The sequence below is a fragment of the Harpia harpyja genome, chromosome 7, assembly GCF_026419915.1.
Source record: "Harpia harpyja isolate bHarHar1 chromosome 7, bHarHar1 primary haplotype, whole genome shotgun sequence".
NCBI classification, from domain to species: domain Eukaryota; kingdom Metazoa; phylum Chordata; class Aves; order Accipitriformes; family Accipitridae; genus Harpia; species Harpia harpyja.
In genome coordinates, this window is record NC_068946.1 from 33,252,689 (window position 1) to 33,278,646 (window position 25,958).

Below are 25,958 nucleotides of genomic sequence, written 5' to 3' on the forward strand. Positions count from 1 at the left end.
TTATTCTCCTGTAACTTGGTTTTTAAAACTTCATTAATAAACAGAAGCATAATCAAGGAGAAAGACTTGCATCTCAGCTGCTGCTCCCAGTTCCTTACCCATCTTGACTTCTTAATCAGAAAATTAATTGGGCCTTGAAATCTTATTTTTTCTTAAATCTCTTCAGATTTAATCAGAGTGTTCTGCTGGAAGCAATCTTTCACTTAAGATTTTGTAGCAGTGTAGCTAGAAACCATGTCATTTCCTGCATCAAATACATCAAAGTTGTGTGTGTTGGGTTTTTTTAACTAAGTATGTCCTATGCTTTAGTTTCAGCCTCTTTGCTCTGAGGAAAGAGTGTGTTTTATTTCTTACTTCTGCTGGGGGGGTGAATCTGCTCTACTGCAATGTGGTCTAAAATTAATAAATTCCCAGGGAAGGAGGAGCAGACCCCTCCTCCTGTGCAATGTGCTTGGATGGGAGCTGACAGCAGTGGCAGGCATACTTGCTACAACCAACAACTTCTCTGTTGCATGTGGTACGAAGGAAAGCCCCTTCATACCGTTGTCTAATTAAAAGGCAGGCTCTGCTGTGACTGAGTGCTAGCACCAATCGTTAACAACACTTTCCAAACATGAGTGCTTTACAGGAGAAAGCAATAGGTAGCTTGTGGGGAGCCTGAGCTGGGCCCAGTTTTACCTGGGATGGAGAGATGTATGATCACGTAGCAAGGCTGAGCGGGTTTGAAATGGTTCTCCTGCAAGGACCACAGTGGTGAGACGCGTAGCCTGCCTTATCCCTAACTTGGGCATTTGGTTTACTGTTCGTTGTGTCCCAGCAAATACTTTTATCCTCTAACGAGATGGGAGGGTAGTTAATGTTTCCAGACCTAAAGCTTGCTGTTGCAGAGATTTGGCTCCGGAGTTCGCAGGAGGAAGGTGTCTCTAGGGGGCCGGAGGGCTGGATTAAAGTATTTAACAGCCCACTCAGGTTGACATTACATATGGGGTCACTTAAAAGCTGTGCAGTCCCCCGGCAAGGTGCCAGGCTTGTGTTTCATTTTAAATTGAAGCTTTTTAAAGAGGCTTATGAATGTTGGGGGAGGGTTTTCTTTTTTGGCTTTGTTTTAAACCCAGGATTTGGCCTCAATGTTGAGGGCGTTGCCATGTGAGGAGGGAAATCTTGCTTGGCTTCACTGCACAGGTACAAACCCCGTTTCCCACCCCTGCCCACGCTGCGACTTCGGGCTCCCTCTGCTGACCCTCAACTCGGGGACCCCGGGGGGGGCTCCTCAGGGATGGGGGGTTCCTCCGAGGCTTTGTTAAAACCTGATTTCAGCCCAGCTGAGGATACACGGGTGTGCCAAGGGTCCTGGGGCACAGCTCGCCCCTGCCAGCACGCCTGGCGCAGGCATCCCCACCCAGATGAGGGTCTCCCGCAATTACCCTCCCATCCGTTTATCCCCTGGCTGATGTCCCCAAGGGGTGGTGACTCTGGGTTGTGGGGCACTGCTGCGTTTGGGGCACCCGCTTCATCCCAACCATCTTTATTCTGTGCCCGAAAGCAGGCGCTGGATACCAAGTGGCTGGAAGTCGCCCCTCGCTCTGTGAATGCAGAGCTGCTGTAAGACAGGCTGTTGGACTTGGGTCCCCTTTCCCTGCTCTTGCCCCAACAGAAGCCAGCAGCGACTGCCTTTCTGTTCTCTGCAGTTCCTCTCCTTGCTGGCTTTGCGAACCGCTTGACTACTGGAATACACAAATTCCTGCATGTGCCCTCTGCTTTGTAAGGCACAAATTAGAAAATAAGTAAAACACTGCCTGTCTGTTCCAGCGATCACAATAGCGTCCACAGAACATGGACTTTTGTCAGTGTTCACAAATATTAATAAAAAACCCCTCTTTCATATTTGCCCAGAAAGCAAGCTGGAGCTCATTATAGCTCCATGCTTTATGGGAGCTTTAAAAGTGGTGAGTACAAGATACTTGGTAAAACTTTAACAACATATAATTAGATCTGAGTTGCCTATTTTCTGAAAAATATATTGAATTATTTGCCAGCTTTGGCCTTAGGATTAGGCCATAATAGAGAATGCTGAGAGTTTTGAGAAAATTCAGGAGTGAAAATACAAACCAGCTTGACACAGACTAATAGAAATAATAATAATAAAAAAGGCTATCTTAAATGCTGGTGGCAGGCCAATATCAGTATTTAGAAATTAAATCCTAAATCTGACTTGTGGACTAGCAGGAGCTTGTGATGAGTGCTGCGGGGGGACCCCTGCGGGGTCCCGGCTCTCCATGAGCTTTGCGGGTGCCCTCTTTGGGCTGACTGTGCCGGCACTACCCAGGCGGCAGTGCAAGCTGGGCAGGGGAGCTCAAGGAGGGCAGCTCTGCCCTCTTTGTCCCAAACCACCCGGTGGATTGGACGAGTGGCAAGGAAAATAAGAAAATTGACAACACCGTTGCGGAAGGATTAAGACGTCTGTTGATGCCCAGCTTGGCCATGCAGCTACAGCCCCGCTTTTGAAGGAGCTGAGGCCCTGCTCCGCTGGCTGTACCTTCCTCCACTGCTTGCAGGTATGCAGGTCCCACAGATTCCTGTGCATTTGAGGAGGATGAGGATCTTAGGTCTTGCAAAACTGACCAGGAAAACAATTTAGAGTAGCCCTGAAATGTATCATGAACCCACCTACGGCTGGTTGATAGATGCGAGTACCGAGAAGAAGGATAACTCATTCCATGGGAGACGTAGGCTATGGCAGATACAATGCTGTAAAAGATGTGAGCAGGTCACTCCAGTGCTTAAGGAAGGACAGAGCCGCTGAGGGCCCAGCACACCTGCGTGCCGTCAGGCCTCGGCTGTGAAGTTCCCTGAATCCCCATCATGCATTTCCTTTCACTTCCACCGTTAATTGGCACTTTTTACCCATTTTTGCATGTGGAGTGTGTTAGTACAGGATAGGGTTATTATCAAATTAATTAGGAGCTCCCTCCAATTATTCCTGCTGTGCCTGACGGGCTCTCCCCGCTCCCCCCGATGGGCTGATTGGCTACTATAAACTCTCCAGTTTAAACGACTGAGCAGTGCCACGGGCTCATTAACGGCGCTGCCTCACCGTGCTCCCCTGCCCCGTCACCTCCCCATCGGTGCCGGCAGTGCCGCTGCCGGTTTGTCTCCCTGGTGCCGGTGAAGCGCCCGGGACCCAGCGAGCCCTGGAGCCCGACTGGAGCTCCGATGCTGCTCCAAGAGGTGAGGGCGGCTGCCTCGGCTCAGTCCCGGGGAGCTCGGGGACGGTGTCAGCTGGTGAGTGACCCTTCTCCTTGCACACACAAGCGCTGGTCTTCAGGGTGGTCCTGCACCCTGGCAGGGCAGGGGTGGTTGAGCGGCATGGCTTTAGCTGGGGGATGCGGTGGGAGGGGAAGTGACAGGAGGGAACAAGTGGAGTGGAGAGGTTTATCCCGGCACCAGCACCGCCACCAACAAGGGTGAAGCTGCAATACCTGCTGTGGGGAACAGCCAACTGAGGCTCTCAGGCAGGGGACAGGGATTTATATACTGGATCTTGCAACATACAAACCCACAAAAGCAGCTAAAGCCAACCAGGGTGTGGAGATTTGCTTAATTGAGAAATAAGCACATAGTTGTGGGTCAGTGACTACACAGCTGATTGGCTGAGGCTATTTTATTTTGGAATAATTTACAGTTGTTAAATGGATTTGGAAAAGCCTTAATAGTGGTTATTAAACTATTGACTTAGCCTGACGTGTTTAGTGTAGTAATCTGTGTTTGTGTTTGTCGCTGTGATGAGGCTGCCGGAGCCGGGAAAGGTGCTGGAGCGTTGTCAGCCCCAGGCAGGGAGCTGTGCGGCCGGCGGGGCCGCAGCCACAGGGCTCCTCCTGCGAGCCAGGGAGGACATCGGCAAAGCGCTCCAGATTTCACCTGGGTCAGAAGCGATGCTTTGCTTCCCCATAGTTACAAATTCACTATGTGCATCTCCTCCATCATCTATGGAACCTAATTTAACATCAAAAAACCCTCCCGTACGAGGAGTGGCTTTTTTGCACCTGTGCAGAAGCAGACTCATTTTTAACTTGTCTTTGCAATGAACGATTTCAAGTGCAGTACTTGTCGAGTGGCCTTCTGGCCAGCAGTTAAAAATGTTACACATTCATTTATACCACAGTGCAGGATATATGTTCGCTAAGGACTACAGCGCGCATGTTTTATGATGCATAGAAGAAATCCCTGCAAATGAAATAAATATCTCCAATTCGTCACGTCTGCTGTCCACAGGTGATTTACAGAGCAATTCTTATTTTCTTTATTTTGTTTTCTTTTGCATGATGGTTAAAAAGGCAGTAGACAGATACTTAAAAGACAAATCCCTTTTTTTTGCTTTGTTTAACCCCCCAAATGTGCACAGTACCAAATGTTGGTCTTGCCTGAAACGCCGTTCTGTGGGCTGGCAGCTGTGTGTTTAGTACAGAGGCTTTGCTAGGACGAGTGGAGCTCTTGGATGTTTTAGAAAAAGCTTGTTTCTCCGAAATGTCAGTTGATGACTGAACTCCAGTAGACGTTAACTAGGAAGAAGGAATGCTAAGCAGTCAGATTAAAAACAAAAAATAAATAAAAAGTGCATTTTCCCCTCTTGACTTTCACTCCCTCATCTCAGGCAATATTATTGTTTCATTAGTTGCCCAGTTAGCCAGAACCCCTTCCGGGAGAGACAGGACCTACATTTCGAAAGGAAAGCAAACAAATAAACAAACCAACCATCGTGCAGAACCTCTCATCTATCCCTGCTAGTTTTCAAAGAAAAAAAATTCAAGACTCCTTTAAAATATGATAAAAGGGCAGGGGACGTCAGAGGCTCGCGGGCTGCCTTTGGAAGTCACCTTTGAGGGCTGCTGCGCTGCAGTCGAGGGCTGCAATGTTTTTATTCCCCATCCTCTCTCAAGATCGCCGCTTTGGAAACATACCTTCAGCATGAATGACTGGCTGGACTGAAAGAGGATTTTTAGGTTGCAGGGGAGAAGAAAAAACCACCTATTCAGTAACAATTACAGAAATGGTGTGAAGTCCATTGTCAGGAGCACTGGTGTGAAGTACCCATGTATGGCCAGCCATGTTTCCAGCTTCAGCAAACCCTCACTGGCAATGGGAAACTCCCTGTCACGGCCCATCTACAGCCGGGACTCCTACACCAGCTCGCGCTGCCTGGCACACTCGTTGGCATACCAGCAATCACGTTATTGCTTTTCCAGCCATTTCACAGGCTCAAGGTCAGATCAAAAGACTCCTTTTCTGGCAGCATTCCCAAGTTTTTGTGTGTGCTTAGCAATGCAAAACCAAGTAACAGCAGCCGACAAAGCTCGCCACATCCCGATCTGGCTATTGCACCTAAGCAGTTGCGTCTCGATACGCTCTGGTGATGCATGTGCGCGCCTGCAATGTGCAGCCAGGTAAGAGTTGAGCAACTTCTGCAGTAGCTTCTGGAACATCAACATTTTTGGGGGCTGCAAAAAAGAGGGGAAAAGGTGCTTTGTGAGTCAGCAGCAGAAGTGCACATTTCCCCAGCCCGAGTCCGCTCTTCTCTTAGTCATCTCCTGGTAGCTTGGATGAGAATTGAAACTGTGGGCTTTGGGAATGGTCCCAAGAAAACTTTGTTTTATTATTATTTTTTTTTTAATCTATCTGGACATTTTTTCTTCTTTTTGCCTTTTTACCAATGGTCATTAATATTTCTACTTTAAAAAGACCATATTCTCATTTAAACTATGCTACAATCGGTTTTTAGTCTTACAGTTGAGAGATATTTCTGTATTTTGTATATATAATGTATACATGTACACAAATACACTCAATAGATCTATATACACTACTGCAAATGGGAGTTGCAGCTTTTCACACACACTTAGCTATCCAATAGTAAAGAACAACATGTCAGTTTTCTATCACGAAATGAAAAGCATATGCAAATTTAGGGGCCCCGTGTATTTCAGAACTGTGTAATGTCATTGTATTTACCTCCAAGTACTCTGTGAAGTATCCTGTGTGAGGGCACTAATCTAGACAGTTTACGTAAAACTGTGGAAATTCAATTCCAGAAATGAACCTTCGCATCTCCAGGAACAGCTGGAGAGGCTCAGGTCTACTCATCCTGCTCAGAATGGACATGAGGAATTTGGATTAGATGCAGATGGAGTGGGGATTTCCTTAATGACAGAAAGAGAGGCAAACATGTTGAGGCATAACTGCCTGAATACAAACGCATAATATCTGTGTATGTATTTCTGGCTTTAAACTATGAACACCATAAATATGCTATCATGCAAGAGGCAAAGCATATGCAGACGTTACAATATCCCATTACCTCTCCAGCAAAAAAGAATTTTCATAACTCATTCATACCCCATTGAATAAATGCTAAGATTCACTGCTGGCTGTTAATTATCCTCTACAAAGACCTGGTTATTGTGTTCAATCTTAGTAAAGGCGCAGTTGTTATTGTAGTGTACATAGAGAGAATGGTACCTGAGGGAGGAGGGAGGAAATATGCTTGTGCAGAATTTTAACAAGGAGAGCTCTGTTGCACAGAAAGGATTCATAGGATGGGATTTTGATATGTGCTTCAGGAAATTAAGCTTTTTCAAGACAAAAACCTTGCTGTGACTCTCTGAATACATGATATTGCTCAGTATTTGAAAGACGCCAGCCACTGAAAAATTGCTTGCTGTTCTTAAAAGGAATTTCTAAGACTACTTCGACTGAAGGGGTAGAAGGGGGGAACTGGTCTGTTTTTCCCCTGAAGTCTACAACCCCATGATCATATCAAGGTCGCTGTATGCAAGAGCTCATAAGGCCCTTTCATCTCCCTGGGGTTTCTGAGGAGCACATGGAGACCACTGGCCAAAGGCAGCAACCCACCTCCCCCACACCAGCAATGTGGAGGAACTGGGACCTTACCTGGGAGCTTTCCCTGCAGGTCCCAGTGCAACGGCACAGTAGGAGAGAGCCAGCTGGAACTGCCCTTTGGGCTGGGTGCAATGACGAGGCCACTGGGACTCATCAGACTTCAGAAAGAGAAGAGCTGGGAACAAAGGTGATTTATCCCAGGGAGCCATGTATTTTCTGCGCTGAACTGTTGGAAGCACTGCAGCCGCTTGGCGTTTCAGCGGGCCCAGGAAAGATCTGCTGAAGGTGTTATTTTAATGGGTGCGTTCTTTCCCACATGCCCTCCACTACCTGAATGTCAGGCAGGAAGAGGCAAAGCCTTGTGACATTTGGGTTGCTAAAGTCATTGCTTTTGGTATGAAGTGGGTTGGTGGCTCTAGGCGCATGTGGGAGTACTAGCCTTGCTCAGAGGCAGCACGGTGGCTGCAAGCAAGTCAACCTCTTTCCCTATTTCTTTTTCTCATTTCTACTCGATGCCCCTCTTCTCCTTGGTTGTGCAGGGACAAGTAGAGAACTCACACAGTTGTGCTGCTTGTTCCGAATGTGCATGTCGAAAGGAGAGAACAAAGCATGTAGCTTCGGGTGGAAATACTGAGAACAACAAGAAAACAGAATAAAAAAAGCTGAAGAAAAGAGAAGCAAAACTTCTATAAATACCAAGCATACCTAGGGATGAAGGGAACAGAAAGAAGGTATCATAGGTCAGGAAAGTGAAGCAAGAACTTTGGGGTGGGATATAAGAAACTGTAAGACATCACAGGATGATCCGCTGTTGGTCCAGCTTACTGAGACGCTGGCTATGGCACAGCCCCGCTGAGGTGCTCTTCCCTGCAAGGCCAGTTGGATATGACTCTGGTAGTCCTGCCATTGCCTGCTCGAACGGCCTTGAACGGAATGGGATACTTTTGCAGTCCCTAGTGGCTAATCCAGTATAGCAGTTAAGAAAGCGACACCAGAAGACACAGTTCACGTAGGAGATGCTTGGATCCTTGCCATGTGTTGAAGAGGGAAGACCTGTGTAGGCTTCCCCCAAAATCCCAAACTTGGTCTGACTGTAACAGTGAAATAGATGGATTATACCTTTTGCTTATCTGTTAGCGCTGCGTTCAGCATTAAATCCTCTCTGACCTTTGAGAAGATACTGGTTTTCTTTGCACCACTGTAGTCGAGAAGACCAGTATCAGTTCATGCTCAGAGACTTCCAGTTTATAGCAGCTAGAAACAATCATCAGCTAGAAACAGTTCATTAATAACAGTCTAGATAGTGTGCTATGTGGTTTCATTTGCTTCTTTTAAGTTCTTTGAGACCAAGCTGGGAGATGCCTGCTGCTGGATGGCTAGCAGGAGCTGTAGAGTCTCTCTCCTGTGGTGAGACCTGCTATTTAAACCTGATGTTTGCTGCTCAAATGGTGTATGTGAACAAGCAGGATCCCAATGCATTTCCACTATTCACAGCTTGGGAAATGTTGCAAGACCATTTTGCCTGTAAGTCTTGTTACCAGAATTATTTTTTGCATTTTGGCACACCCCTGGGTTAGAAAAGAAGACTGTCAATATTTTGGGGGTTTTAGTAGTGTTACTACAAACTGTGTAGTATCCTAATAGCTGCTTGCAAAGTTCCTGTTTATTTGTGAGCGACTTTTAAGTATCACATCTGTATAACTTTTAATATTTAATATTAAAACATCTTGAGAGGATTTTAAAGATTTTTTTTCCTCTGTTGCTTTTTGTGATGAGTCAGAAAATAGTTTTGATGCCCCTTCTGCCTCTGATTTTCTTGACCCCCAGCTATTGTCCTGCAGCTGTAACAGACGCATACTGCACCTCCTGGGGTCCCACTGGCAGCACGAGTGAAATAGCCCTCAGCAAAATTCCATGGGAGACATGCTGTGCTCCATGTGTAAAGCTGGTGGATCAAAGATGTAAACTCAGAGTATGCGGGGGGGTTTTCAGTTCCTGCAGGGGGGTAAGACTTGCCTTAACTAGATTTACCTTCTAGGAACGCAGTGTCAGTGTAGAAGAATGCTGAGTCTTCCCGCTTCCTCAATGTCCGGATTGTATTTATCAGCCTTATAATAACAGGATACCAAAATGAATATGCAAAATATTGCAAGGCAGAAGCGATCAGCTGGCCAGCATCTAAGGGATGTATTTGTATTCATGTCTCAGAAGTGCAAGCGTGATAACGTTCAGGTGCTCAGGCAGAGCAACAGAGTGGGCAGACTGTCAGGGCTCCGACCCGAGGAGTGGTGACAGTTTGCTTTCCCTCCTCCCCTCCATTTTTTTCCTTCATTCAACCAAGCAGCATAACCACCTAGCACTGCAGCATTTAAGTGCTATTTTGCAACAGATGCACACAACCCAGAGCATGGGCTTTTCTGGTATATACATTGCACCTTGTTATTATGACTCTCCTAATCTATTTCTAAGTGTGCTACTCCCAGTGAACGGCTGCCATTTTCTTAGGGCTCAATTCATACCGCAGTTAAACAGTACACAGCAGATGAACAATCCATTTGCTTGTGTAGCCTTCAATTTTGGCCTGAATAGGGACTTTTATATGGTTAGTCTTTACACGCGAGGGAAAGAAACACCAAGGCAAAATGCTGTCTGCAAGTCAGCTGTTGAGATGAGCTGGGACCTCTGAACGTTCAAGCAAATGTGCATCAAAATGCAGAATACCTTATTGCAGTGATATTTGCGATCTTGCTTTTCACACCTTGTGTTGCAACAGCAGAGGGTATTTGCTCAAGGGTCGCTGTTTCCTCGTGAATGTTGTGTCTTAACATGATTCAGGGCAGTACTGACGGGAAGGAGCAAAGGAGCCCAGCTGGGACTGCCAGCTCTGAAGGGTTTGGGTCCCTGCAGCAAAGCCTGGATCAGTCCAAAACACCTGGCTCCTCTCCTGGAGGAGACTGTGCGTGACTGGAAGAAGAGCTAGAAGAAGGAGAAGCTGTATCGCTACCTGAAGAGTAGGGAAGGATGTTGAGGACACACCTGAAAAGAGAGAAGCCTAAGCAGGGCCGGCACACAAGATAGGTGACCACAGCTTTGGGCACCTGATACACAGCTGGTTCGTGCTGCACAACAGAGCTCACTTGGGACTTCAGCATGGAAGCAAATGCCTTGGAAAATAAACGTGTATCAAATGCACAGATGGTGGATGGAGTGAGTAATCTCACAAGATATGTGAGAAAAACACAGAGAGGAGATCAGCCACAGGGGAAGTAGACCAGGGACTGGGTGAAAGTGGAAAAGAAACAAAGGGAGGGAGAGTTATCCCTCCTTTTTTGACAGTTTTGGGGACTAAAACAACTATCTAGTGTGAGCACTGAATCAGAAATGTTTTCTTCTTCTTTGTGTGAAATAAACTAGAATGTTTTTTAGATCAAGAACTACCACTAAAATGTGAGCCTGCTTCCTGGAATGGAAAAAGGCAACTTATACAGCAACAAGGGGTTAAAAAGCAGCAGGAGGAAGGACTTTATCCTTCTCCTACTCATTCTTAAGCTTTTCCTGGGAACTACCTTTCCTGATGGAAGGATCTGTCCCATAAACCATGAAAATTGGGGGTTTTTATATCATGATTTCACTTCAAATGTAAAAACAAATGTGCCGCCCTGGGCTCTTTCTGGGCTTCTTGCGCAAGTGCGTGTGCCTAAGGCATGCACCACCGCCTTACCCACTGCCCCGCGATGCTCGGTGTTGCAAGAGCAGCCAGAGAGCAACAGGGCAGCAAGGCAAGGGGCCGAGGGGGCACCGGGTGCCTGGCTCTGGAGCCCTGGTGGGAGGGGAGCCGGTAATGCTATTTTCTACGTGACAGAGGCAAAATATTGGGACAGAGCATTTCTGTGACGGCCGGATATGACGACAGCAAGAACAGTAACTGAGACCCACAGTGCATCTGGACAAGGGAATGTTATGTCTTTGTTTTGGTTACTTTTAATATCTTCCTGTTATTAACAACGATCCTGCTGAATGCCCCTTCCTATATGCAAACAGGCTGCTTGACTGCAGGCATGCCAGCACAGTCCGTCACATAGCCGGCGGCATGCGAGGAGCCCAGCCCATGGCCGTGTGCGCATGTGAACACCTCCGTGTCCCCGAGGAGTCTGGCTGTACCTCATATGCCTACCCAGGCGAGTAAAGTGAAGGTTCGTGTGGCCACCAAGGCCGGCTGTGGGGCCATTTTAATTTAATCACATGTCTCATATGGCAAGGGGTATCATTGTATTTTTCAGCTTTGCTTTTTCCAACAGTTTTAGATACCTCATGCAGGGAAAGTAGTATCTTTTAAAGAATACATTCTATATTTGGTAATGATTCGAGGCATGAATGTGTCTGAAGGAGAAAGGCTTTTCAAGCGGCATGCTGCTGGCTCAAAGGTTCCTCAAAAATTCTGCCAGGCTCTGCCTCTGAGCCAAGCTGCCCTCTCACCAGCCTGAGCCTTGAGGGATCAATTCGGGAACTGCTTGAGACTCTGCACGATATTCTTCAATGGCCCCTTTCTTCTCTGGAAGAAAGATACAGGGAAACATCAGAGAGAATTAACAACTTAGATGGGCGGTGGCAAGGCTTGAAAACTGTACAGAGATGACTGAGAGAGCAGCACTGTCCCACAAGGAAACAGTTACTAATAGTGCACAGGTGGACTTGGAAAAATTGGTTTTGGCTTTTACGTACAGCACAACCTTAAAAAAAAAAAAAGAAAAAGAAGTGGAAAACCAGATCTAGCCAGTATCTCGGCAATAGCACTAATTGACAAAATGTTGGGAATGGCGTCCATTAACATGCAGGCTGAAAAGCTCAAGTTGGCTATAACGCCCAGGGGCTGTAATGATACACCTCCTATGCTCAACTCTGCGTGAAATGGTCCAAAGCGGAGAGCCTGGGCCAGGCGGCGGCAGGATCTGTGGGGGCTTTACAGGATTCCCTGCTCAGACACTGAATCATCCAAGAGGACACCGAGTTGCCGCTGAATTCAGCGCCACTCCCACCATTAACACCTTGAGTCGTTTTCCTTCTGCAGAACTACAGACACATGGTACGGGCAGAACCTGGGCTGGTGCTGCCTGGCCTGCTGCTTCCCCAGGATGTTAACTGATGCTGTGTAGCAGCAATTTGCAAACTGTGAAAGCATGTGTATGTGGAAAATCTACAACAGGAAGGAAAAATGTTTTCCAAACAACAGAATGGAGCAGTAGTCAAATAATTAGGCTCTTGCTCAAAACAGAGGACAAGGAAGAACATTGTTCCATTTTTCTTTTTTGAGGTGGAAAGATATTGAAAGGGAGGATGGGTTGGGATTGAAAAAAATGGGAGTTTATTTCTTGGTTCTGCCATGAGACTTCATGTGTGACCCCTGGCAAGGCTCTTGATACTCCTGCACGTCTCACTCATGTCTGTGAAATGGGGATAATCTCTTCCATGATCAACAGAGATTTTATGAGAACATCCTCAATGGACTGAGTCAGACAGGGAGGTAGAGCCATATCAGAGGGAGTTCTCCGATTTCCTTTTATAATGGGCACCGCTAAATTAGATAAGCAGCAAGCCAGGATTTCAAACAGTTTTGGAGTTGAACAGTGTTGGTATTCAACAAAGAGCAAATGTTTCATATCAGCAGATAAGGATATTTTGTTTCTTACAGTGTAAACATGAAAACATTTGTCTTTGTAGATTAGCTGCAGCAACGAAAATACTTTGCATAGTCACTAGTTGGGAGTTCTCAGACTCTGTTAATACATCCCAAATGGTCTGGTACAGACTGGAATGGGGAGTTGAATTACACATGAGATACTGGGCAGGTTGAGGCCTTTTCGCTCAGGATACAGCAGGTTATGTTCTCTGTGAAGTCTTTTCTCTGCTTATAATCATCGTACTGATGACTTGCGTATCAAATGTGGACAAGCGGTAGACGAACTGATGAGGAAATGGGAGAAAGGAGCATTAGCTCACTGTCGTGTTGGCTGCCACTCGTTTTTGATGCATGAGTGGCTGCTTCTCTGCCCCTGTGGGAAATCATTAACATACTTTAATTCCTATTGATTTCTATTTGACAAAAGTAGTACCTAACTCACTTTTTACTGAAGCCAGATTGGGGCTCTTTATGCTGACTTTGACCAGTAAGTTTCTTCTCCCCATGGAAAGCCCAGAGGCAGATTACAAAGCTTCACTGATCATTTCGAAAACCCTAAAATTGTGGTTTGTTTTGTTGGTTTTTTTTTTTTCTTTTTCTCCTGTGGCCTTTAGAAACCTGCTTCCCAGCCAGCCTCCTTCATTGCCTGAAAAATACAGGAATAAGGAAATATTTTCTGACTACAGCACTTCCAACTAGGAGCATTATCGTGAATTACAGAACTGTGAGGGTCTGGGTCCCAGAAACTCAGACATCAAGCATGTGTTTAACTTCTCCAGTCCATGCAGAGTCCTACTGCCCTGGGGCCTTAACTCCTTAGGGAACAGTAAATAAGAATAAGGCAGCTTTCTCCCTCTGGCCTAGAATTAACTTGCAGATTTAATTGACCTGTTTTATTGCAGATGTTTATGTTGAATTGTCCTACTGCAGGAATTATCATTCATCCAGGAAATAAAATGGCTCCAATGACTAACTTGAGTGTCACATAAAAAAAGATAAAAGTACTGCCAAATTTCTAAGGTTTTATGATACTGTTCCCTTAGATTGTTAAAATGAAAGTCGATGTTAAATATTTACTTATTTGACAAACATACTGTTCTAACTTCCTCTCTATATCCTTAAGTAATGAATGACAAAGCACAAAGAGAAGGCTACTTGTCTAACTTCTTTTAGATTAGTGTAGGAAAAACAGGGACTGACAGGTATAACGTACTGAAGAGAATGGGTATTTATTTTCCCATAAAATTGCAAAATGTAGCTACTTTAGAAGACTGTAACTTGATTTTATTGCTCCAAGCCTTGGAGATTCTTATTACCGTGCCAGGTCATTATTATTCTCTTAGCAACAAAAGATTAAAAAACATAAAAAGTTCATTAAAAATATCTCAGGCTAACCTCACACGTGTAGCAGCAAGAATAATAATAATGCCACACACATCCTTTTGTCACCCTGTGACAAGAATGGGCGCTTCTGTTTTTCTTGGAGTTAACCTTTTTGGGAAGAAGAGGGGAATAGCAGGATTTGGCTGTTGAATTCTTTCATTATCTCTCCTTCCTTTGTGTGGGGTATGAAGGACTGTGAATCAGAGCATTGCTAGATATGGCTACAGGCATCCAAGGCAGCCTAGGTGCATTGATTGCCTCAGCACCTACGAGCAAGATTGCTGAGCTTGAGAGCCAAGTTTCCTTGCTACACAACATGAAGAATAAAAAGTTCCCGAGTTATATTTTTAGAGACGTGAACGTGCCTAGCAAAGGAGGGTCTGAAGTGTACAGTGCAGAAGAGAGGTATAGATGAAAGATGAGTTACTGTGACTAGGACATAAAAAGGCAGGCAGTCATCCATAGCGGATTGTGAATGTTGGAGGACGAGAGTTTGTCCCTTGATGTGTGACTGATAGGTGATGAACATGCAACCCTGGGGTGAAGTAAACAAACCTTGTCAAACGCACCCCAGCTACGAACAGGGAGGAAATGTGACTGAGACAAGCACTATAGTGGGTAAGTGTCTTGAAGATGGTGTGTTTATTGGTACATTATGCAGCACCTGGTTTGGACCCTCTCTCTCTTTCAGCTTTCCTTCAGCATCCAAGCAAGATGCGAAAGACGCATGGCACTGGCACGCGTGTCTCCAGCATTCCAGCAGAGCTGGGGACCCTGCACTGCACCGGCAAGGGACAACAGCACCAAGAAGCCTGACTTACTCCTTCCTCCAGCTGCATCTTCTGCATGGATGCCACACCGGTATTACAGAAAAATCAATAGACCTAAGATGTGTGTTTCTCACCAAACTTTTGAGAATGGTTAGACCCTTGGACGTCAGTGATGTGACAGGTTAGAAAGTGGGATGAAAGGCTTTTTAACAGCACTGGTTCTTGCTAACTTGAACAAGACCAAAGTCCAGGCTGCCAGGGCATGAATTTTTTCTCCAGTTTCCAGGGTCTGAGAACCTGAAGATGCTGTTTTCTCTTTGTCTAGTGTGCTGCATGTGGAGACTCTGGTGAGAATATCCCATGGGGTCTTTAAGAACAAATTCTGGTCCTTCCTTTCATCTTGGGTTTCAGCTCATGAGGATTGAAAAATCTGTATGAAAAAAAAGTATCTTTTCTTCCCCAAAGTCAAAGGGCAAAAATTGTGTATGCCATCTTCAGAGCTGGACAGTGATGGATTAGAAATCCAGCACAAACTAGTAGTCCCATGAGCTACAGATCTGATGGGGTTTGGTTTCCCTTGGGTGATCTCTTGTTTGGATTCTCCTAGGTCTACATAGCTGGAAGCTCCAACTGCAACTTTTCCTGTGGGTGGGTATTCACAACATCTTCCATCTTTGCAGCTTTCTTGGTGTTTAATAAGGGTTTAACTCAAGCTGCAGTAGGTCTCTCTTCTTTTACTTAGCAGCCTGTTTTTATGAAATGTATAGGAATGTAACATTTTTAGCCTTTTATTGCTCTGTCAGATGTGGTTAAAATTGGCTACTGTTTGTTCTTGTTCTCTCTCTTGCACACCGTGCAAGTATGTACATGCACGTATGTGTGCACACATGCGCACACACACAGAGATTTATTATACATATGAAGAGCTAATGATCTCAAAACCCTTTTAATTTCTGTAGGAATCCAGGCTAGGAAAAAAAGTATTGTAATGCTTTTTCTCTGGGAGAGGAAAAGGAAGATGAACTAACTTTTTTTTTTCTATGCAGCAGACAGAATATTCAATTACCACCCTGCTTAAACATAACATGTTGCTTAAAATCTGGCGCTACTGTTGTAAAGTAAAAGATCTAGTGGGATCCTTGCCCTGGAACTGGATACTTGTGCTTGTGCAGGGCACACATGCTTCACTTCCAGTGCCTGAGTGGTCCTGCTGAGACTGGGGGAATGCATAGGGAATGTAGGCTTGCCATGAGATCCTGTCTCCATTACATCTTTTGGAGTTTTGCCACGGAAAGGAAGGCATTTTACCCTTCATTTGTAAGTAATTAAGATGACAGTGGAGTTTCTGAGTTTTCCAACTTTGTGAAAACAAACTAATAGCAATGATCCACTTCAATAATTCAGATATTAATTGACACAAGAGAGAGAAACAATACATTAAAAAATAATTAACTTTCGTTAATTAATTTTTAGAAATAGGAAGGACACCTGCAGCAAGTGCAGACGTTTGCAAGTGTCATTAGATTGGGAAGGCTGTGCGGTAATTCTGAAATGAAAATAGGTCAAAAGGACCAAGAGTGATCTGCAGCATGGTCTGAGAAGTAGCGTGGACTATGTGATCGCTAGTGAGCTGCAAAAAAGGTGATGAAGATGTGCATTTTTTAAAGATGTCTATAGAAGCCAGAGGTTAATTAGCAGTTAAAAAAAAAATGTCTATTGGTGTTCTATGCCAGCACCACCAGTGTGTTAATTATTGTCATTTTTCAAGCCTCAAATGTGCCTCTTTCAAACTTAAGCTGAAATAGATTGATGATTCTTTTACGGAGGCATTCTTAGATAAATTTTAATTAGTATCTTTTTTTTTTTCTCCCTGAAAACAGTTTTTTTTCCATGAGCAGAACTGGATTTTCAAATCTCACTCAGCTTTCTCTTCCTTGGTATTCGTGATGCAATTCCACTTGTCTGTGGTATTGCAGGAAGGTAAGGTGAACACATCTGTTACCAGCCTTTTTAAATTTTTACTTCTCTGCAACATAGACACAGAAAAACTTGAAATGAACCCTACAACTTTCCACCTTCTCTTTCAAAGCTAGTAAGTAGAAAGGCACAAACCTAATTTGTTCTGTTGCTCTTAATGCTTTTGTCTACTTTAATGAAATCATGCTTGTAGAAAAACCACAAAGGCTTTATGTGCCACGGTGGACATGCCAGAACTCTGTTCAACTGGGGTTTCTCACGGGGGAGTGAAAGTGGAGCAGGCACCTCAGGGGCATCCAAGCCAGCCCATCTAGAGATGGCATGCGCTGAGTGCAGTCCCCTAATGCCAGCTAAAACAAAATGCTGAGACCCACTGTGAGGTCAGGTCATTCCTGCATCAAACACCTCCCGGGGAAGGTTCTCCTGCCATAGATGGCCCCCAGCCCTCTTCTGGAAGTCGCTGTCCATGAGTCCTTTTTCAAAGATCCTGTCAAGGATTTTTTTTTTTTTTAACAAACAAAAGAATTTCCCTCACCTAAAGATATGTTAGAACGCAGAGCTGTCATGCAGGTTTACGAATCTCCTTAACTGGACGTTCACTTGATCCCTCGCTGTTCAGACCACCTTAACCCTGTGGCCTTTAGGCTGCTGGAACTGCGACTTACCAGAGACAGCAGGGGATGTGGTTTGGACTGTAGCCCCAGACTTCCTTCTCCTGGAGGGAGCCACAGCCTCCTGCTTGCTCTTGCTCTGGGAATGGGAATTCAGACTGAGATTCCTAAAAATAAGTCACTTTATCCCTCTAAAAATATTTCCTTTCAGAATACGTAACTCCTGCTATTAAGTTTTCAATTTTTCAGTAAACATATGTGCACATATATAATTTGCCAGTCTCTTTCATTTCCACAATGGCCTACTTTTCTATCAGTACTATTAAAAGTAAAATGCCAAATTGGGAGAAAGACAGAATTACGCTAGGCAAGAAGTATGTAAGAAGACACTTTTTTTTTTTTAGGTGAATTTATGCATGTATCTATTTATTTATTTCCATTCCAATTTTGTGATGGGCTACGAAGAAGGACCCTTAGATGCCATATTACTGATTCTGCAAGTCATGGTTATGGACTTTTTCTCTGAACAACTTTTCTAACCTTACCTAAAGGATCTATGATTTTTTTTTCAATTATATCTATGATTAAATTGTATGTGTTGTGATGACCTTGAAGGGTAAGAATTAAGCATAAACAAACAGGATAATGATGGGGCCCAAACGCAGTGACTTTTAAGAAGCTTGAATAAAGAGGTATTTCTCATTTAAGCGAGGTGAAAGGAGAGCGCTGTCTACAGGGATTTAGCGACTAAAGGGCAAGTTTTCAACTGTGTACCTATCTGCTTTTTCCTGCCACCTCTCTCCAAATGGGAGACAGATTAGATGAATTCATTTCCTCTTTGTAAGAAACAAATTTTATTAATGAAAAAAGTTCTTACTTAGACGGAATAAGCTGCCAATTGCATAAAACCCACCCAAATTTTACAGAGAAGATACAACTAATATACTCTTTATTTATTTGTATACACAACTAAAGACAATACAATTAATGGGAGAAAAACCCTCATGCAAGTACACTGAAATTCTTCTCCTGTCTTAGTCACATAGTTTAACATGAGAAAGAAAAACCAGCAGAATTAATTTTCTCTAACATGTTATTAAGGACAGAGCCTGTTTACCAGTCAAATATTAGATGTCCCCATGGAATCTGACAATTTGCAAAATATACAAAAATATATCACCCAGGGAGAGTTGCAGCTGTAACTAATGAAGAAGAATTTCTGACTAAAAGGGAACATGACTTATTTTGTCCTAATTGCTTAAAAAAATTCATAAATACAATGACTAGGCTAGAAACAATGTTCCAGAGGACTATCCTCACACATTGATGTGTGTAGAGCTTGGACAGACTTTCTGCTGGCCCCATTCTTTGAAGATCTGTCATCCGTGTTGGTGAAGTCACAGCCTTTAGATTTGTGCACAGACTGGGTTGGTAAGCTACTTATTCACAGGTTCTTCCTCTTACTGTGGCTAGGTTGTGTGTCTCAGACCTCTAGTCAAGTGCAGAAAGTGCCTGGAGCTGGTGTATTCCTGCTGTGAATGCTGTGCTGTCCATTAGTTTCCTAGGCCTTTCTTTATCCCGTCAACAGCTTCCACTGGATGTGAGCAGATCAGTGGAATTAAATGTCTCCCAGGCTAACAGCTGGATCCAGGTATCACAGATTTCTCTTTGACCTCTCTTCAATGGAGTTGTTTCAGGCAGAAAACTAGTATTTTTAGCATTGCTTTCCCACTTAAAACAGAAAAAATGCTCTTCTAAAATCCAATTTCACTTCTAATAAATATTATTTGTCTTTTATACGGTTACACTTGGATACCATCACACTTATGCAGTGGACTATACAAATGCTTTGGTATTTCAGATGCTCTCAAGTACTGTTTGTGCTCCTCTAGAGGCTAGAAATACCAGGCTACTGACAGGCACTTTACACAAACATAGCCAAAAGCAAGTTCCTGTTCAGTCTAGCAAGCTTGACACTCTGAATTAATCTACTTGCTGCTGCTGAAGGGAGTCTTACCTCTCCTTATCTGCTCCCACCCATGAAGCCCTGTCCCCCACTGTGTCTAGTTTGACTCAATTTAGCTTGCAATGTGGGGAGCAGTATTTTTGCAGGGTTTGTTTTGTTGTGTAAGTTGCTTAAATTATGGTGAGGTCAACGAGCTATTAGGTTGGCTCAGCTTCTTCTGGTCAAACCACACCTACTGCTCAAGCCTGCTCCCACCTTGCAAAATTTGTGCTTTCGTAGCCACTCATCTCAGTCTAGGGAGGTGCTTTCTGGGGGATGATGACATGATGCCACCCAACACCTTTCTCTGACCACTGCTGCTTCTTTACACCAGGCAAGGACTCATTTCTCTGTTGATTTCTAAAGGGATGAACTCAAGTCATGCAACTATCTCCAGCTACTACACACTGACTCAAGAAACCTCACAAGTTAACCTCCTGTCAGTCCTGCCTGCGGCGCTATGTAAAAGTCTCTCAATATTCTTAAGCAAATGAGCCCATATGTGACACAGAAATTAAGAGTCTAGGACTAGTAGCTAGATTCTTTTCCCGTTTGCTAAGACTTAAAACACGTTGGAAAGGAAGGCCAAAATTCAGAATGAAGTTGAATTCTAGTAAGTTTAATAGGTCTGATTCAGAACCTTGAAATTATCTTGGGTTTTGTAGTACCGAGTAAATGTTTGGCACTTGGAAACCAAAACATATGGCCCTCCAGATTCTACTGAAATTTTAAGCAGATGACTAAAGTAAAAGAAGGTACCTCAAATTCAAAAGGATACCTCTCTGAATTGTTGTTTTTTGTGTCCTAGTTACTTTTTCAGGCATGAGATTTACAGATAATTCTGCTTGTTGCCCCTTCAGTGAAGGCTGTGTTTTAAGGTAGCTTGTTGAATTGAATCCCTACTGATTCTTCCAATGTCATTTTAAACCAGCCTTTCAAACTAAAGCCCCCTGAGTCTGAGTTTTCCCAGTGGTACAGAACACACCACAGCAGAACGCGTTCCTGCCAGTCTTGTACAGTTGCATTCTAGGCTTCAGCATGGCAAAAACAGCACTTTACAGAGGAACGGAGTAACACGGATGTGAAAACTGAACTGGACTACATACCAACAACCCTTAAATAATACGTTCATTTAAATAAATGCAGGGTCACTAATAGAAAGGACTACGAAAGACAGAAAGATATATCACAACTCAGAAGTTTTCAAAGGAGTATACAGACAGAAAAGACATTTCCAGTATAGCAGGCACTGTACTGGATGGAAGTTGTGTTAGGTGGTGCACTTCCTTCTGAATTTGTATTGAACTGATATCCTCACAGAGACTGAGCTCCAAGACTTAAACCAAAGAGATGTAAGTTGCACTGGCCAAATGCAGCATTGAGCTTACAACCAAACTACAGGGTAGATGTTAAGTTTTAGCATTCTTTCCAATTTGCATCTTATTTGATCTTTCAAAACCTTCCCTGAAGTTTCATCAGAAGCTGGTAGGCATCACTTCCTCTCCTGAACTCTACTGCTACTTACCGCAAAGGCTGTATCTCAGTTCTGATATAGCTGTATTTTGGTATCTGGTAGAGGTGTTCTCAGTATGTATAGCCCAGTGTTGCTTTCTTTATATCTACATAGCTCAAATTACAACACACCATTTTCAGCAAGTGGATTGAGAATTCATCCCAGGACCTGCAGTTTACCACAAGCAGCCTAGAAGCAGGAGGCAAGGGCTTAAAGAGGCAAGGCTCTTTAATAATAAACTGGTCACAGTTAGTTTATTCAGATCACATACTGATACAGTACATCTGGTGGGTAATCTCAAGAAAGAGGAAACAAAGGCTCCTCTAATTGGGTATGGAGCCCAATCTCTGTGGGGATATCGGCACAGTGGTAACTCAGCAGGAAGACCACCACCTAACAGAACTTCCATCCAGTATGGATACAATGATCTCCCCAGTACATCTGGGATTTTTCTAGTGAACATCTTGATGCTAGCATATGGATAACCAAAAAGCTACAAATAATGTCTTTTCTCATTTCCTTTCCTCCTTGAATCTCTTTTGCTTCTCATGTGTTCTTAATCTCCACTGGGAAGTGGTAAATAAACACACTTTATTTTTATTACCAATCAGTTTCTATTTAACATTTCTGACTGAGTCTCTTCTTTACACCTCTTTTTCATACCTTTTTTTTTCAAATTTCCTGTAATTTATCTTATTTTTTAATAGTCTATTTATATTCTATTATGTTTTGCTTCTTTTTTATCTAAATTTAATAGGACCATCAGTGTCCCCCTAATTTTAGGTACTTGACTAGAAAAAGTTGGTCCTCAACTAGTGTTGTGAAGCTTATTTACATTTGAGTTTTATTGCACTGAAAAACTCTTTAATATATAAAACTAGTCCCATTATTGATATTTCAATCCTTCTGTCCTAAAGCATTGCAGTTATGTCCCAAGCTTGCAATCAGATCCATACAGGTAAACTACTCTATTGACAACATCTCGCTGAAGTCACAGTTCTCTCAACATACCTCCAATTGTAGAAGAAAGACTGACTTCCATATTTAGTTTGACTCCTAGACAACGTAATCTTCCTAAAGCAAAACACCATTGATAATGTTTGGCAATACCCTGCTGATGAGCAAGGGCCAGTTTTTAAGCATCATTCCCACCTTCCCAGCATATGAACAGGAATTATTTCTCTTACACATCAATCTTTAAGTGAACCACTTCCTAGGTTATCGGAAGTCCAAAGTTATCTGTAATACTTCTGGTTCCAGGATGTCAGGCTATCGTACATTTCACTAACAACTTCTATTATTGCAAAACAAACTGCAGATTTTATACCAGCTGTAGAAGACTTTTTTTTAGATACTACAGTAGTCTTGTGGATCATGTAATCTTGCATTTTCTCCTAAAAACTGCTAATGTATACATACCGACTCATTTTTAAAGGTTGTGTATTTTACCTTTTACTGGCTAAAAATTATTTCTGACGTTATTATATTAGGTCAAAATAAATGTGACTTCTGTCCCTAGCTACAACTTTCACTTCTCAGAGTGTTCTGTTATTAAAATAAAAAATATGAATTGCAAAAAAACCTTCCTCTCCTTTATGGCTATGTTATTTAACTTGCCAACAAACTGATTCTAAAGTAGAATCACAAGAGACTATGTAAACAAACACAGACATTTTAAAACCAGCAGTGGGGTTTGTTTTTTTTTTTTTAACTACCCTGGAAAAAATGAATTGTGACAAACAGCTTTGGGATTAATTTACAACTTACTATTAAAAGTCACCTGAAGGCATTCTCAACATACCGACAAAAGTAAATGGGCTTAAAATAAGACTACACACAGTAAGAGCAGTCTTCCACGGACAGGGGAGATAGTGCATGCAGTCTTCCTCCATCATAACTTCCTGATATTAAATTCACATTTTCTCAGTGTGTTTTTTCCTGTTCTGTAATAGTTTCTAGGCTAAGCCTGGGCAGCTACTGCAAGGTCATAGTGCTGGACTGATTAAAAAGCACTATTTATTCTCTGCTCAGAGAGGCTGTTGAAAACCCCGACCATATTCCTGGGCTTCCTAGTTACTAACTTCTCCATGGGTTTATCTATCAGGTTAGCCTGTGACTTCAAATAACTCAGCACAACCACAGATATACAAGAGACTATGCTGACTAGTAATTCTCAGTGATAAATACATTAAATATTGTAACACGGAAGTAGGTTTGAGTTCTTCAGTCCACTGCTTTTCAGCCTCATTCACAGACTCCCTGGAGCACCACGTGAAAGGTAACCAAGAAAAGTTCATTCATCAGGGAAGTTTACAAGCTTAAGGGTCAAAATCACTGCCTCAGCCTACGCGCAGTCCTATCACCCTGCACGTACATGTGGACGTGAGGGAAGGCCAAGCTGAAGTAGCTCCCCGTGAAGGGGAAGCCATCGCAAGCTACATGGTGTAACAGAGAAACAGGCCCCACTAATAATTATTTCTGTATCATCGTCTACTTATATAATGCTTTAAACATATTTCCTGCCTTAGTTCAGCAAGCCGAGAGCTCCCGGTTTCCTTTGTGTTGCGTAAGATGGGCGCAGCAAACTGGCGCTGAGGGGAAGCTTATTAATTCCCCTTAACATGGCTAAAATAAGACCTGCTGGCATCAGTGCTCGATCTGTGCTAAGGCTTGGCTGCCTAGCCGAGAGCAGAGCACGTTGTTGCCGTCGACACTCCCGTCAGAAGGACGCGTCGCGTTAAAATCTTACTCGCGGCCTTATCCCGTCGATGGGTTTTACTTTACAGAAGAGGCAAAGGCGCTTTTTAGATTTAGCCCTCCCGGGTGAGCCAGGAGCGAGCCCGCGACGGCCGGAAAGCTTATGCAACGGCCCGCGGGGCCGGCCATTGAGGTGTGGCCGCCGGGGCCGCGCCGCCGCCGGCCAGAGGCCGGCGCTGACGCGGAGCCCCCGTCCCGCAGCAAGGGGCGGCCTGCCCCGCGGGCTCCGGCAGCCGGCGGCGGCGCGGGGCCGCCGCCGGACAGGGCCTGCCCGGGCGGGCGGGCCGGCCGGCTCCCCTGGGGACGACGCGCCGACATCTTAGTGCCGGCGGGGACAAAGCGCGGCGGCGCTGGCGCTGGCTGCTGGCAGGGCGCAGCTCGGCCGCCGGCCCGGAGCCGCGGCTGTCGCCAGCCGTGAGTGACACCCCCGCCAGAGCGAGTTCAAACGAGCGCGGCTCCAGCCCGGCGTCTCCGGGGCACACGCGCACCGCGCCGCCTGCACGGCGGCGGGGGGGGGGGGGGGTGGTGACGGGGACGGAACGGGGAGGGGGAGAGCGCGGCCGCCGCGCAGCTGTGCCTCTGCACCGACCCCTGCGGCGCGGGCGGGCGGACGGCCAGGCCCCGCGGGCCGCGTCGCCCCGGCGCGGGAGCGCGGCGGCGGGGCCGTCTCCCCCCGCGCGGAGCCGGGCCGGGGCAGGCCGCGGGCTCTCGGTCGGTCCCCCTCATTGTTCCTCGCACAAGCCCTGGCAAACAGGAAGCCGCCTCGGCATGGGGCGCCCCCCCCGGCCCTGGCGGGTGACTGGCGGGCCGGGCGGCCAGTGCGAGCGGCGCCAGCGGCGAGGCGCAGCCAATGAGCGCGCGCGCGCGCGCGGGCGTAGGCGGGAGTTCCGGGCTGGCAGGCGGGCGGGCGGGCGGCGGTGTCGGCCGGGCCCCCTCTCCCGCTGCAAGCCCCACCTTTCGGCTTTCCCGCACCGTCAATCAAAATAGGAAAAAAAACCCCGGAGTAGGCTCGGGCCGCCGCCGCCGCTTCAGCCCGTGAGCACAATAAGCATGTCCCCGGCGGCAGCCGCCTAGCCCCAGCCAGCAGGGCCTGTGTGCGAGCCAGCCAGCCTGCCTGCCTGCCTGCCTCCCGCCCAGCCAGCCAGCCAGCCGGCCGCTCGCACTCACACCATGACCGGTACGTACGCACCGACCGAGCCGCCCCGCGGGGCTCCCTGCTCCTGCTCCGGCCCTGCGCTTCCCCGCTCCGGCCCCGCAGCGTCCGTGTGCGAGCGAGGCGAGAGCGGCACTGAGAGCAGCAGCAGGAGGAGCAGGGGGAGGAGGGAGAAGAGGGGCAGGGGCAGCAGCACGGGGAGGAGGAGGAGGAGGAGGAGGAGGGCTCCGTGCGGGAGGGCGGGGGGGAGCGCTGGGGTTAGGGGGGGGGAGAGGGAGGGAGGGAGAGGGAGGGAGGGAGGGGGGTGATCGCTCCCGTCAGTGACTCTCCCCTCCCCCTCCCCGCTGTGCCCGCAGCTCCCGAGAAGCCCGTGAAACAAGAGGAAATGGCTGCCTTAGACGTGGACAGCAGCAGCCACAGCGAGTATCTCCAGCACGGCAACGGCGCCGCCTCGGCCTCCGCCGGGGCGGCCGCCCCCCAGGTAAGCGCAGGCCCGGCCGGGCCCCTTCCCCCCCTCCCCCGGGTGACACGTTGTGAGCGGGTGCGGGAGCCGGTGCCGCCGCCGCCGCTTCCTGTGTGCGCGTCTGCGAGGAGCCCGGTCGCTGTCCCGCACTAACCGCCACCCACTTTCTCTCCCTGAACCCGCCCATTGTGGGTAGGACGCTCAGCCGTCACCGCTCGCTCTGCTGGCGGCCACCTGCAGCAAGATCGGCCCGCCGTCGCCGGAGGAGGATGAGGCCGCCGCCGCCGCCGCCGCCTCTCACTCTGCCGGAGCGGTGAGTGCCCGCCCCGCCGCTCTCGCACGGCCTGCCGGGGGGAGAGACAGCACAGCCAGCCAGCCCGCCCGCCCGGGGGGAGGGACGGGACACACGGCACTGCCCGCCCGGGGGGAGGGACGATAGCAGGGCCGACCTGCCAGGAGAGGGGTCCCCGGGCTCCCCTGCCTCTCCAGGAGGAGCCGGGCTCCCGGGAGGAGGAGGGAGCCTACCTCCCCCCTCCCCCGCCGCTGGGAGCGGCGCCTTCATTTACTTTCAAAACCGGGGGGAGGCGGGAAACCTCCCTCCCCCGGCCCTGGCACCGGAGCGGCTCGCTCGGCACCCGGCGAGGCTGGGAGGCATCTCGCCACCTGAGCGCACCCCCGGTATCCTCTCCTCAGCCGTCAGCCTGGAACCGCGCGCCCAGGCAGGAGCACAAAATGAAGGCTGGCTGGAGGGAAGG

General features: G+C 46.5%; 1 protein-coding gene and 1 long non-coding RNA gene across 3 annotated transcripts in view; one reads left to right on the forward strand and one right to left on the reverse strand.

The window, feature by feature from the left end:
* Positions 1–3,660: 3,660 nt before the first annotated feature.
* Positions 3,661–25,050, reverse strand: LOC128144637 (uncharacterized). Its single transcript, XR_008236145.1, has 3 exons — positions 24,777–25,050; positions 6,007–11,446; positions 3,661–5,495 (listed from the first exon to the last, which is right to left on the reverse strand). It is a non-coding gene; the product is annotated as an uncharacterized LOC128144637 (long non-coding RNA).
* SP3 (Sp3 transcription factor) overlaps positions 24,501–25,958 on the forward strand; it is a 35,906-nt gene continuing 34,448 nt past the window's right edge. For both annotated transcript variants that reach the window (XM_052793775.1, XM_052793776.1), the window contains exons 1-3: positions 24,501–24,764; positions 25,097–25,221; positions 25,400–25,516. In XM_052793775.1, coding sequence (XP_052649735.1) covers positions 24,758–24,764; positions 25,097–25,221; positions 25,400–25,516 — 249 coding nt within the window. In that variant the 5' untranslated portion in view covers positions 24,501–24,757. The remainder of the gene's footprint in view (positions 24,765–25,096; positions 25,222–25,399; positions 25,517–25,958) is intronic.